Source organism: Dysidea avara, chromosome 4 (assembly GCF_963678975.1).
Source record: "Dysidea avara chromosome 4, odDysAvar1.4, whole genome shotgun sequence".
Classification (NCBI taxonomy): Eukaryota; Metazoa; Porifera; class Demospongiae; order Dictyoceratida; family Dysideidae; genus Dysidea; species Dysidea avara.
Window position 1 is genome coordinate 36,867,954 of NC_089275.1, and position 14,518 is coordinate 36,882,471.

General features: G+C 37.5%; 2 protein-coding genes and 3 long non-coding RNA genes across 7 annotated transcripts in view; 2 read left to right on the forward strand and 3 right to left on the reverse strand.

The window, feature by feature from the left end:
• The first annotated feature begins 1,178 nt into the window (after nucleotides 1-1,178).
• Nucleotides 1,179-2,259, forward strand: LOC136254890 (uncharacterized). Its single transcript, XR_010700824.1, has 3 exons — nucleotides 1,179-1,487; nucleotides 1,548-1,594; nucleotides 1,644-2,259. It is a non-coding gene; the product is annotated as an uncharacterized lncRNA (long non-coding RNA).
• Nucleotides 1,185-4,803, reverse strand: LOC136254887 (uncharacterized). Of its 3 annotated transcripts, none has more exons than XR_010700819.1 (9): nucleotides 4,315-4,803; nucleotides 4,088-4,266; nucleotides 2,764-2,917; nucleotides 2,649-2,704; nucleotides 2,072-2,582; nucleotides 1,729-1,783; nucleotides 1,639-1,677; nucleotides 1,523-1,573; nucleotides 1,185-1,476 (listed from the first exon to the last, which is right to left on the reverse strand). It is a non-coding gene; the product is annotated as an uncharacterized lncRNA (long non-coding RNA). The 3 variants fall into 3 exon arrangements; XR_010700817.1 differs by having other exon boundaries at nucleotides 1,627-1,677; nucleotides 2,764-2,842; nucleotides 4,315-4,797; XR_010700816.1 differs by having other exon boundaries at nucleotides 2,764-2,842; nucleotides 4,315-4,796.
• LOC136254886 (uncharacterized) lies at nucleotides 4,751-5,750 on the forward strand. The gene is made up of 3 exons (XR_010700815.1): nucleotides 4,751-4,830; nucleotides 4,875-4,971; nucleotides 5,509-5,750. It is a non-coding gene; the product is annotated as an uncharacterized lncRNA (long non-coding RNA).
• LOC136254874 (uncharacterized) overlaps nucleotides 5,586-14,518 on the reverse strand; it is a 112,814-nt gene continuing 103,881 nt past the window's right edge. Inside the window, exon 3 of the mRNA XM_066047638.1 lies at nucleotides 5,586-5,857. The gene's annotated coding sequence lies outside the window, so the exon portion shown is untranslated. The remainder of the gene's footprint in view (nucleotides 5,858-14,518) is intronic.
• On the reverse strand, nucleotides 6,362-7,474 carry LOC136254879 (uncharacterized). The gene is made up of 2 exons (XM_066047643.1): nucleotides 7,272-7,474; nucleotides 6,362-7,148 (listed from the first exon to the last, which is right to left on the reverse strand). The coding sequence occupies exons 1-2, from the start codon at nucleotides 7,470-7,472 to the stop codon at nucleotides 6,447-6,449; spliced, it is 903 nt and encodes a 300-aa protein (XP_065903715.1). The 5' UTR covers nucleotides 7,473-7,474; the 3' UTR covers nucleotides 6,362-6,446.

Here is a 14,518-nt window from a genome sequence, read left to right on the forward strand (position 1 = left end):
ATTATCACAAAGCCATGGCCATTCAATGGCACCAATCTCCCACTCGTGGCTTTGACAGGGTCGGAAGAAAGCTGCCACAGAAACCAGACTTGCCAGTCCTGAAGGAAGTACAGTGTGGAATATGATAGTGTATTAGGCCAGCAATCCATTTCTGGTAAAAACGTAAGTTTGATTTTGTGTGTGTGGAAGCCTTGTTATGTGAAATCCGGTCACAAATATTGTTTGCTCAGTTTGTAGTGGGTAACCAGCAATTTACTTGTGAAGACAAAGTAGAATCAGATTGTTCTCTTCTTTCTGAGAGCAGAGTAACATTTTGAAAACTTCTGCTGTGATACATATAGGTATGCTACAAAGCATAACTGTTTTAACGGATTATGAGTTTTCACTCTTACACTTGAGCTGTAATGTTATGAATGGTTACCTAAGGATGGATTCCCCCAAAACATGTTGTTGTCAAATGTGTGTATATTGCCTTATATCTACATATGCAATGAATCGCATGAAAACTGAGAGTACCCCTCCCTATAGACCCTTTACAGGTAAGCTGCTGCCATAGCAACATCCGCCATCTTGGAGAACAACCTGTCTGATAGCGTAGGAAGGAGCAAAGGTTTAACCTGGTCAACCTATTCCGTAGAATGCAGAAGAAGCAGCTCTATTTCCTGGAACTGTTTTACTCTTATAGAAACCGATGCTATCAGGGTTGCAAAAACGGATTGTACTCCAAAGATGGTGGATGTTGCTATGGCAGCAGCTCATTTGCAAAGGGTCTATAGACCTTTATTTACATAATCCATAGGTCTCCAGGATTTTTGATGACTTCCAGGATGACCTACAGTAGATACTAGTGTTATATCATTATAGGTGAGAAGCACACTACATGCAGTATATTACTAATGCATTATTATATTGTACAATAAAATTAAAACAGTGATACATTTCTGATCATGATATGCATACAACATATTATATAGTTACTATTTAGAAACTATCCCTACTGTATTTGCTGTGATGTGTTTGAGCGTTGCCAAGTAGCTACCCTAGTACTACACTGTTAAAAGTGACGTGTTGTAATAACACCAAAACCAGGTGTAATTTGACGGTACCAAATATAACACCACCGTCTGGTGCTATATTAACCAACACAAAGATGGTGCTAAAACAACATGATTATTTGGGTTGAATTGACACTTTTAAAAATGTAATAATAGCACTCTAAAATGCAATAGTAGCATCTGTTACAACTGAGTTCTATGTCAGTTCTATAGTTGAGTTCTTAATTCATCATATCATCTTCAAATATCCAGGCAGTGATCTCTAGTGCAAAAAGACAAAGACACTGGCTTCTGCCACTCTTGATCCTGATATCCTCATATCTGAAGGTTCTCCTCCATTTAGATCTTTTGAATGCTGTTCAGGTGGCTGCCTTTGAAGTAACTATGCCACTACCAAGTGATTGGAATAGTCTTGAAATAGCTATTTAAAAGGTACAAAACAGTATGTGTATGTTCTTACTACATACCATGTTCACTGTCACATGTTATCAGCACAAAGTCTTTCTTCCACCTCAAATCTAAAAAAATATCAAATAAAGGTATGGCTAAAATTATGAATTGTTTAACATACTTTTTGTCTTACTGTAGCATTTGTTCAGCTGAATCAGACATACCCATTTATCTAAAGATCAGAGCAATTACATACAAACAATTAAAATTGTTGTATGCATACCTGAAAAAGAGACTGCCACTTTTTCATGCACATAATCAGTTTCCACTTCTGTGACCTATAGCAAGAGAAGCATAATATTTAATATGTTGCTACTACAGACCAAAAGCTAAGTTGGTTGTACCTTTGACTATTGATGCATGTTTATATAGTAGTCTACAATAAGCTTTCTCAATGGACGTTGAACGTTAATATTAATGATTTCTAGACAATACTTATATAATTATAACTGAAACACAGCAGAATGATACTGTACAGATACAGCCACAAAAATCCTATAATACCCTCTTTGGCTATTAACACAAGATCCCACACATTTACACTGGTTTTATCCATAGTTACTTACATGAAACTGTCGCCAAGAAGTTAGCTTCTTTTACTTCACAAGTGACATGAACTACATCTGTCCACATCATGATTCATGTCCCTAGTCCTATATCAATGACTTTATCTGACGGAGACATTATCTGCAGGTGACATTTTACTCTTGCTATGTGTACAAAAAATATCACAGCAGGAAGATGCAAGTTTTCAAACTCCATGCAGTAGCCATTGTAAATGGAAAAATTGCAGGGTTTTCTGTCTTTATTAGCACTGACATAACAGGCAACACTAACACTCATCACAAACTATAACGCAAACAACTAAGATAAACCATATGTATAAATTATTGTCAATAAAAGGCAATCCACAATTCTCCAGCATAACTCAAGCAACCATGCAAGTTTTTTGGTAGCAGCAGTGTAGTAGTAGTAACAGCAGCAGTAGCTATGTTTATCTTTGAACATCGGATTCCACATTCCACATAAATATTAGTTCAATTTTAGTAGCTGATGCTGGCACGTTCATTCATAGATCTAAAAACATCAGGAACACAGAGAGAGAGTCAGCACGTATGTACAAACAATATGAATTCTCTTTACCTGTATATGTGATAGTGCCACTACACAGTGCAGTTCCCAACCTCTTGTACAATGACCTATAGTAAGAAAAGCATAAGGAACTACAGATCAAAAGCTATAACAGTGTATACTGTACCTTTGACTTATGGTTCTGATGGGTATTGTAGTCTTCAATAAACTAGCTTTTTCCAATGGACAGTTAATATCAAACAATTCTATTATAAACACAGCATGCAGAACAATGAGAATATGTACAGATACAGCCACAAGCCACAAAAATCCCACACCACCTATTAACTAGACAGATGCAAACAGCATCGTGGGGCGAGCCTGAACATATTTAATGGGAGTATGCATAGCAGCAATAGGTAGTTGATGATGAGTGTATATTCAAGTGAACGTGGTAGCACGATGTGATGAAACAGAGATAGCTCAAATGAGATCTTGCTACTGTTTGTAAGTGGTATAATATATGCATGCTATATTAACTGCATTATAGCTATTGCAATTCTCTAGGTAGCCAGCTACTGATTGTCATGCAGTGTTCAACTGGATGGTGAACTCAGCAGATTTTTTGTTAGCTATGAATAAGAGGAACTATAAATCCCTTTAATGTTATAGACATGATTGTACAGTGGTCAATTTATAAGAAATGATCATCTACACCATCTACACAAAGGTATAATAGTACCTTGGATATTAGCTATTAGTATAGCCAGGTGTAGTATGAAGTACCGTGTATTCTCTGTTTCTCCTTCGTCTTTCTTCAGCTTCTTCTGGTGTTTCTCGGTCGCTTCTCAATCTGTACAGCTGTCTCCTTCTTCTAAGCCGTTCTTCTGCATTCATTTAGCCAACCTTAGGTGATTTTCATATTCACGCGCTGATACACGTGTTTCATACGCTGTAATCTACGTCGTATATTTCTCCGTGACATGGTCGATGAGACGAACATATATGGAAGTGCTGTAATCTACTTTGTATATTTCTCCGTGACATGGTTGATGAGACTAACATATATGGAAGTGCTGTAATCTACGTCGTATATTTCTCCGTGACATGGTCGATGAGACGAACATATATGGAAGTGCTGTAATCTACGTCGTATATTTCTCCGTGGCATGGTCGATGAGACGAACATATATGGAAGTGCTGTAATCTACGTCGTATATTTCTCCGTGACATGGTCGATGAGACGAACATATATGGAAGTGCTGTAATCTACATCGTATATTTCTCCGTGGCATGGTCGATGAGACGAACATATATGGAAGTGCTGTGATTTACGCCTTTTATTTCACGGTAAGTCCGTTTATTTCAGGGTCTCTCCGATTTCTTCTGTAGTTTTTTGGGCATGGTCGCTGAGACGAAAGTTACGTGGGCGACTCGCTAGTGTGGGGTTCGCTCAGGCTCGCCCCAACAAGATCCCACATATTTACACTGGTTTTATAACGGTTACTTACATGAAACCGTTGCCAAGTAGTTAGTTTCTTTCACAATTATATTGACAAGTGGCATGAACTGCATCTGTCCATATCATGAGTTGAATTGTAATCACCTTTATCAATAACTTCCATCTGCCAGCAGTATTGCTGTCATGGAGACATAGCTATAGAGACTCGGATGTAGGAGTAGTAGGACTCTGCGTATGCATAAATAATTATTTGTTATATCAATGAAACATACTTACAGGAGCACCCAGATGTAAAGGAGGCTGCGCGTTAGCCCATAATAGCTGTATCCCTCCTGCATGAGTCCCCTCGGCCGGGAGGTTAATCACTACGTACTTGACATCACATGATGTTGAGGGTCTTAAAGATCAGTCCTTGATGCCAGATGGCTATGACACAACAGGTTAGACTGACACTCATCACCAAATAGCGGCTGCGTAGTTTCACTATCAATTGAGAGGCAAGCTAATTTAGCTAGCTACCTACAAAATACTGCTCTCGACTGTAAGCTTCATCAGAATAGTAGTTTTTCTGCGAGAGCTTTGGCATGACCTGACCTATCTTTACAAGCGCTAAGTTTTCCATAGTAGCAGCGGCCTCGGTAGCAGCCCTTCTCTTTAAACATCAGATTTATCATCCCCTCTAGTTCACTGCGGTTTAATGCGCTATGATGGTGCGCGTTCATTCTAGTTCATGACGCCAGAGATGATGCTAATTATCGTTTGAATGGCGAGCTCCCTCAAGTAGATATCTTAGTGAGCTAGAACAAGCCTGTATTTAAAGTAGATTACTTACACAGGTTCGACCAACCGTGACACGGGAGAACGGCAAACTTGCACCTGACCGCGGGCTGGTAGAGACCGAGGGTAGAGACTGCATGAGTATAGCGCGAAGAGGTTAGTGTATGGTGCTGCTAAGCTAAAATTATGGCACTTCATAGCTATACACTCTGCACAACTAATCATGAGTCTGACTCAAGTTAACCATAATCAAATGATAAAAGCTATAGCTACTGAGCCGTACCCTGGATAGTCAGGTTTGTTCAGGTTTCAAGACTATTTGATGATATACAGAGCTATATGGCTATAAGGTCTATTACCATGTCTGACTTAGACATGCAATACAGTTCAGTATAGCTCATGGCCTCATGCTAATGTACGTGCATAGCTAGTTAATCATTTGACTTTTGTACAACCTGATGTTCAACATCCAATGTAGCTAATTGCAAAAGTCTAGAGGTAGTTTGTAACTTATAGTGAAACGATTACCTCTACCATAACATTCCATGTACATGCTCCAGCAACCAACAATTTTACAAACATTTGTCACTAAAATGTGCACCAACCGACTGTAATATAGTAATTCTTAAATTTTATGGTACTATCCAAAAAGTAGTACCATGTGTTATAGTACATTGTTCTTTAACACTGTAGACAGCGAAGTTTTGAACTATACATAAGATATGGACTCAACATTACTATATAACTTTTCGTCTATATGCTGACTTAAATGAAAACGATTGACTTTTTTATTAATTGTAAATATTATATTATGTGTATCTGTTATCAACATTATTACAACACTGTATAATATGTACATCATTATGTAAATGTGGTATAGATGTTGGAGAATAATAAATAATATTCACTTTGGTGTTCTTGGCACTGCTGACTGACTTTCTTCCATATCTGATGTTACAATGACAGTTCCTGAATTGTGCGCATCTCACTGGTGAGAATCACAGCCAAATAATATTGACCAACTTCAGTAACACAAAATAACCTGTTAAAATAACAAGTACCATGTTAAACTAGCACAAAGGCTGATGCTAAAGTAACATAGGTAGCTTAAATTAACCACCATTTAGTAATATTAGCACTCCCATAGTGACAATAGCATTGCAAGCAAGTTGTTATGAGTGCTAAAATAACTACCCAGTTTTAACAGTGTAGCTATAAAGCATTATAATAGACTCACTTCTCTCTGCATTGCTCTAATCCACATGCACAAATTTGCTACACTGTCAATCAAATTGATTAACAAGCCAGCCAAACTTTTTAAAAATAACTGTAGTCATTGTATACAGTAAGTATTTCTGTATTAAGGCTTAGCAAAATTTTATTTAGTTACGTATGTATAGTATTTTGGTTCGTTGTCAGTTACAACACCATCTAACCATTATACATAGGTGCATGAAATTAGCGCATGTGATTATAGCAGTATGCTAAACATGCAATAAAGTTATGCACTGCAACTAGTAGACACATGAAAAGTAAATTCTCTGCACAGATTATGACAAACTATACGTAATACAAACAACTAATGATGTTTAAGTTTCTCTACAGTTATTCTCTAACTTCTAATCAGTTAGCTACTGGATGTACAACAACAGTTTGGTGACAATGACTGCTTCATCACTGAATGGTTCATCATTACAAATCCTCACTTCTATTGGATCACTGGCACCACATTCTCGAATAGACCTATAAAACCATGGTGCATCTAGTTGGGCGCAGCAATTGTTACCATTAGTACAATTTGTATTGCTCCACAAGGTATGCTCAACATAAAATGTAGGGTGGGTTGGTGAACCATATGACCCTGAATCACAATAGTAGTGGTCTCTCACAAAACTTGGAGGAGCTGGTCCCTCATATGCACCACAAGGGCAATTATAGTTGCTAACAGATTTAGCATTGCTACTTTGCCCCATACCATAAGACCAAATGTGTTTACGTTGTTGCTTATCACCATAGGTTATGGAGACTCCATCAAGGTATGGAGCATCTATGGACCTTCCAGGATAGGGCCTATTAGCATGCTCAGCAAATCCATCGGGAATTCCTTTTTGGTATCCAGCCACTAAACCAGTGATCTTACTGAACCCAGGACTTGTTGGGAAGAACACAGAGTAGCAGCCACCTTCATCAGAAGAAGATCTACACCCAGTTTTTGAAGTATCTGGGATATTAATGGATGCCCATCCTTTAGGACAATTGGCACCGGTGACATCAGCAATCTTAATCCAACCACCCATAACACCACCGGATACTAGAGACATTTCACAATATACCTGCAAGAAAAAATAAACTTCATGTTCTTCTACAATAATATATCTTGGGAGTAGTTTGCCTTTAGCATGAAAATATTTACCATAGATCAGTAACGTGTCTATATATGGCTACATAATCATCACCTTGATTGTTTCTTCAAGTGAAGTGATCCAGTAATATCCTGATGCATTATGACTCATAGGATTTTTATTATATATTTCTTGACAAGACTTTGCAGGAAACTTTGCCTCCAATCCTAGGATTGAGTCTTGCTCTTGTAGCAAAGTTGAGCAACTAACTGCTATCAAGGAGACAACAGACAGGATCAAGTAGTACATAGCCATCATCACTGCTCAGGAGAGATCTTGATTTTGATTCAGAAAGTGCATATGAACACGTTTCTTTTATACTTGACTGTAAAACCTCAAAATGTATTTTGGCTACAATAGGTAATCTGAGAATAGTATATTAGGTTGCTTTGAAGATAAGGAAAGGGAAGGATACACACTTCCTGTGTCCTGGTCTATATCTGCCACTTTGTTTAAATAAAATGCCTTAATTCTAATTAGCAAAGAATTCTACAAGATCAACAGTCACTGGATGCAAACACAGAATCTACCAAGAGTATTCTATTTATGATAAATCGTAGTGAATATGTTTATGCCAACATGGGTAGTACTGCAAATATAAGTTTCAAACTGAGGACTATGTAATTGTATATTTTGCATACCATAGTTTTTTTTATCAAAGAAATTACTCAATGCAGTGCTGTAAGGCATGTGATTACTGGTTATCACAATACCCACTTCACTTAATTGGCTATCTATAATTACAATGTTAGTTGTACAAGAGAATTTGCAATCTCATTGAAGTGCCAATGTAATCATCCACTAGAGGGCATTCTCATGCAAACCGGCTTTAATAACAAAATCAGCAAACAGTGGCTTTATGAATACACATTATCTTGTTACACATTAGCGTACCAGTTGATATTAAGCTAGCAAATCGAATTATATTAAACAAAGTACAGTTGCTGTATGCTGATACTGTTGATACTGCTTATATATAGTTATCCAGTAAAATTCAATTTAAAAAGAGAAGACACTTCGCAACTTTCAGGATACAATAAAATCTTAACCTTTCTTTGTTGTGCTCCATGATTAAATTATGCCAATTATGCATCCATACTGATTGATTATTTATAAATCTGTCATTATCTGTGCGTTGATATACTGGTACAGTAGCTAGATTGGGGCCTTGCATGCACAGTATAAAGCACAAAACTGTTCCTTGATAACCACCACCTGTAACATTACCTGATCAACTGTGGCATTTGATACTATTGTTTACAAAGGACCTGATACATCTGTTCCTGGCATGTTATCAACTGTGGCATTTGCAATGTTGTTTACACAGGAACTGATGCATTTTACTACCAGAGAAGTATGTATGTCATGTAAAGTGAACCATGGAACGTACCATGAAAGTCATTTCATAGGGTACCATGGGTTTTTTCATTGGCCCATGACATCAGAATTTCATGGCACTGCAGAGATGCAATACCTATAAATTCTTGAGAAGCAGTAGCTACCCATGAAAGGTAGTATGGGAAAACATTAACTGTATTAAGCACAAAACTGTTCCTGGATAACCATCACTTGTAACATTGGCTGATCCTGTTTTGTATCAACTGTGGAATTTGCAGTGTTGTTTACACAGGAACTCATGCATTTTATAGTTTATTTACACAAGAACATGCAGATATGTATCTGTTCCTGTCACAGATGTATCTGTTCCTGTCATGTGGTGTTTGCAATGTTGTTTACACAGGAACTGATACCAGAGAAGTATGCCATAAAATCTTTTTGCCATCAATAGTGTTATGGAATGTACCATGAAAGTCATTTCATAGGGTACCATGAGTATTCATATTTGCCAGAATTCTAACTTTAATGGTATTTCATATAGCACTGTACCCATGAATTCATGATCCAAATTATCAATCATGACTTACATATGGAAACAGCTATTGACTTGAAATTTAGTCTTGAATAAGCAAAAAGGCAGCTTAATAAGAATTACATGTTATTTTGTGGCAAAAGGGTTTGTGTGAAAGATACTTTCTCACAAAGCCAGACAAAATTCGAGATACTCTAATAAAACACTCGGCTATTCTAATAGAGCAGTCATATATACTCAAGTATAGCATTCAAGTGGATTTTGAAAACAGTTTCAGGAGGCTATTGTAAGTTTTCAAAATTTCCTGTTGGGGGAATGTCCCCCAGACTCAGCATACTTTGCACACTATGAAAATCATATTAATCAGTTTGCTACCACACTTCTTAGCCCTCTTTACTTAAAATTTTATTGCTATATCTCTCCAGTGGCAGATCCAGGGGGGGGGCATGTGCCCCCCCTTTCTTAAAAGAAATTGCATACAAGATCGAGATACTCTAATAGAGCAGTCAATCACTCTAATAAAGCAGTCACAGTGTTCATGAGGCAGTGTAGTTTAACTATGAACAGGGGCGGATCTAGGATTTCAGAAGGGGGGGTGCTAACATGGACATTTATATATGTGGCAAGAAAGTTGATACAACTAGTGTGTGAAGCATAGGGGGTCTGGAGGCATGCCCCCCACAGGAAAATTTGCAAATTTGGCCCACTGAGATTGAATCTGGCAGTAATTTTGAGTGAAAAATGATGTCACCTTGTTTATGTGATACCATTATTCCCCTATAGTTTGTCAATATGCCGACACAGCCAGTAGCTAAAATTCAATCTAGGTCTTCCACACACATACAATTCTGTGAACTTGGAAGACCGTAACTTTGTGTTTAAGAAAGATACAATTCTGAAATTTTCTCCATCTATTATCTTGTGTTAGTGCTCACTACTGTCCAAATGTCAAGGCAATAACTTTTTTTCTATCGGAAGTTATGAATTGTCAAAGTTGGTAAATTGGATGTGTGTGGAAGACCCCTTTTCACAGACCCAGTCACATATACAGTCTCATAGCTTGCTGTCCAAATAGTAGAGAGGGTATGTGTGAGTGGAGAGGGCAAGTAGACTCAGCAGTGTGTGGAGTGCACGTGCACTCAGCATGTATAGAATTCTCCACAATGGTGAGGGTAGCAGTGCACAGGTGTAGAAGTATACGTTTAATTTTAGCTTACACTCTGGTAACTTCTTGAAAATTATAGTTTTAATGATGGATGTTCTATTAGAATAGTTGACTGTTCTATTAGAGTATTTCGATTTTAGCAGCTTCTAAGACTGCAAAAGTATAATTTTAAAACCCTCTTAGTAATTCTTGGATAAGATTAGCTATTCCCCTTGCTCTCTCCATCTTTTCATTGCCCATACATGTGTATAAAATGCAACTGTATCTGTACTACAGCTTCTAGAAGCTCAGCTTGCTTATTGTAAAATTTTGGAGGGGGGTGCTTCAGCCCCCCAAGCACCCCCCCCCCCCCCCCTACGAAATCTGCCCTTGATGAAGCTATGAATAAGGATCTGAATAAGGATCTTTGTAGTATGTACATTTAGTAAAGGACAGCCATTATTGGCTATGACCTTTTTTTTGTTTGTTTTTGTTTTGCTCTTCAACTTTTTCAGCAAAGTACACCCCTCTTTCCAAACTCTGGATCCACCCCTGCTCTCTGACCATATCTGAGTGAGACATGACCCCATCACATGGGGCTAACTGAATTACTGGCCAAACTACTTAGGCATGGTGACATTTTCTCCTTGTCTGCTCTAGGATAGATTACATACAATGAGCCAAACATTACAGTATCTCATCTTGTTCACTTCCACAGGTCCAGAAGGAGGACCAGGATTCAAAGGAGATGCTGGATTAAGAGGACCATCTGGTCCAACAGGAACTAAAGGTGATATATTGAAGTTTTGTCGAATAAAACCAAGTGCTGAGTTGAGAGACAAGCATCATAATATTATGACAATTACATGTACAATATAATACAAGGGGTCAGAAATCTAGTCTTAGGGTTACCAAGTTACCAAAAAAAAACAGAAATATTAACTGGAGGTTGGAGCCCTGGCAAAACTTTTATAAAATTAAATAATTAACAGTTCAACAGATCCCATGATGCTGAAGCCTGAAAGTTAAATATCCTGTACAAACAGGAGATGGCAACACAAGCTGCTGAAGTATGCAACATATTGTACTCTGCATTATAATGCTAAGTTTTGTAATGGTTACTGGCATGAAATGGTCTAGACAGCTGTCACAAGATCAACTGTAAATCCAGCATGTTGAAGGTCAAGCAGTAATGAACCATAGCAACCTTCTTTAAGCCAAAAAGTGATGCTGAGTATTAGTAACCACAGAGAGTTCTAATAGCACAATGGAATTTATGAAAACTAGCATGAGATCAGATCTACTTAGTGCTTTTTTGGAGAAAATTGGAATATGGTGTGACTACGTTAGCTTGTTAGAAGCTCTAACACCAATATGGTTAATACATATGTGACAACCACTGCATATAGTAAATACTTGTAATAGTATGGATGCTGAGATTTCACTTGTAAGACTGTATATGACCATTAATCTTGTATTCTGTGACTTGGTGATCGAGTTCACATCTTAATGAAACACACTTCTGGCCATTGAATTAGCTGCATCTACCAAAGTTTAACCCATTCAAGCAATAATGAAACAGGTAATTATATATAGCACCGCAAAGATATACTGTACATATGGTAACTATCTAATGGTTCTGCTACCCTACACATGTCAGCATTTGATATTGTACTATAATATGGACAGGTGCTTCTATACAGACCAGGGGTATCTTAAGAGCGATGCTTATTAATAAGTGATCTAATTGATTTAGTGCACGAAGCATAACCACCTACTTTCTTGGTTTCCTTATATGAATATTCAAGCCAGATATAGCAAAATATACTTATTTGACATTTCAGTGTCCCCTATACTTTGATGAGATGATCCTGGCACATTACATGACAGGGGCTAAAAGGAGGCTAGTTGTGACCAAAAAGCTAGTTGTAAATGACTTTTGGCTAGTTGTAAATGGTGATTTGGCTAGTTGTGAAAGTCAGACTAAATAGCAAGCTGCACTACATGTACAGATAAGAATAAAGTCAAAAATTACATACATGTGCTGTGCATGTTTACGGGGATTTGACAAAAAGTAGCTCAAGATCCAGTCTTGAGATTGCCATTTTCAAAAATTTTCCACTTGTAGTCCACTACAATTGCGACTTATAGTTATGGTCACTTTCACAGTCCACTATTGATATTAAAATAATTGACTTAAAATCTTATAAAATAGTCTGGCAGACAGCAGGGTGAAGTTTGCAAAATGGTCTATAGTTTATTTTAATGCACTTTTGGATTGTCCTATACACCTAAAACAATATTCCACCTGCTGGACAGGTGTCAGCCTTGGGCATTTGCCATAGCAATCAAAGTTTAATTAGCTGCATAGCAACCATACAAATTTCACAAAATAGCTTCTGTGGGTTTCAGTTTTACCCAAAATTGTTTGATAGCCTGACCATTTAACAAATCTGAGGGATTACAATTAATGTCAGGAAAACAACTGAATAATTAAATAGTCCCATAAACCCCTGAAGGCATCATTAGGGTGACTACTGTATTTGCTGTGATGTGTTTGATTGTTGCCAAGTAGCTACCCTAGTACTAGCTATAAAGCATTATAGACTCACTTCTCTCTGCATTGCTCTAATCCACATGCACAAATTTGCTACACTGTCAATCAAATTGATTAACAAGCCAGCCAAACTTTTAAAAATAACTGCAGTCATTAAGACTACAGTAAGTATTTCTGTATTAAGGCTTAGCAAAATTTTATAGTATTTAGTTACGTATGTATTGTACTTTGATTTTTTGTCAGTTACAACACCATCTAACCAGTATAGGTGCATGAAATTAGCACATGTGATTATAGCAGTAGGCCAAACATGCAATACAGTTATGCACTGCAACTAGTAGACACATGAAAAGTAAATTCTCTGCACAGATTATGACAAACTATACGTAATATAAACAACTAATGATGTTTAAGTTTCTCTACAATTACTCTCTAACTTCTAATCAGTTAGCTACTGGATGTACAACAACAGTTTGGTGACAATGACTGCTTCATCACTGAATGGTTCATCATTACAAATCCTCACTTCTATTGGATCACTGGCACCACATTCTCGAATAGACCTATAAAACCATGGTGCATCTAGTTGGGCGCAGCAATTGTTACCATTAGTACAATTTGTATTGCTCCACAAGGTATGCTCAACATAAAATGTAGGGTGGGTTGGTGAACCATATGACCCTGAATCACAATAGTAGTGGTCTCTCACAAAACTTGGAAGGGCTGGTCTCTCATATGCACCACAAGGGCAATTATAGTTGCTGTAAGTTTTAGCATTGCTACTTTGCCCCATACCATAAGACCAAATGTGTTTACGTTGTTGCTTATCACCATAGGTTATGGAGACTCCATCAAGATATGGAGCATCTATGGACCTTCCAGGATAGGGCCTATTAGCATGCTCAGCAAATCCATCGGGAATTCCTTTTTGGTAGGGACTCGCCGATTATGCTCATTATTTTACCTATTATGCTATGCTGCACTGCTCAAAATTTTGCCTATTATGCTTAAATTTATGCTCAATAGTTACCTATTATGCTCAAATTATGCTCAATATTTATACCTCAGTTCCCATGTTTTTCTAGTAAATTTGTACTTTATGGGAAAACAGTAAGTTTCTGAAGCACAGACTCTGAATCCTTGATGTCAAAATGCATGTCACAGAAAAGATCGATATACTCTAATAGAACAGTCAGATGTCTGATTATTCTCTGACTGTTCTATTAGAGTATATCGATCTTTTTCTGTGATATGTATTTGGTAAGCAAGAACTTATGGTAATGCACAAGTGTTCTGCCTATTATGCTAGCATTATGCTCAATGCTTTTAAGCACCTATTCTGCTTATTATTATGCCAGCATAATCGGCGGGTCCTTACTTTTTGGTATCCAGCCACTAAACCAGTGATCTGACTGAACCCAGGTCTTGTTGAGAAGAACACAGAGTAGCAGCCACCTTCATCAGAAGAAGATCTACACCCAGTTTTTGAAGTATCTGGGATATTAATGGATGCCCATCAGTGATATCAGCAATCTTAATCCAACCACCCATAACACCACCGGATACTAGAGACATTTCACAATATACCTGCAAGAAAAAATAAACTTCATGTTCTTCTACAATATTATATCTTAGGAGTAGTTTGCCTTTAGCATGAAAATATTTACCATAGATCAGTAACGTGTCTATATATGGCTACATAATCATCACCTTGATTGTTTCTTCAAGCG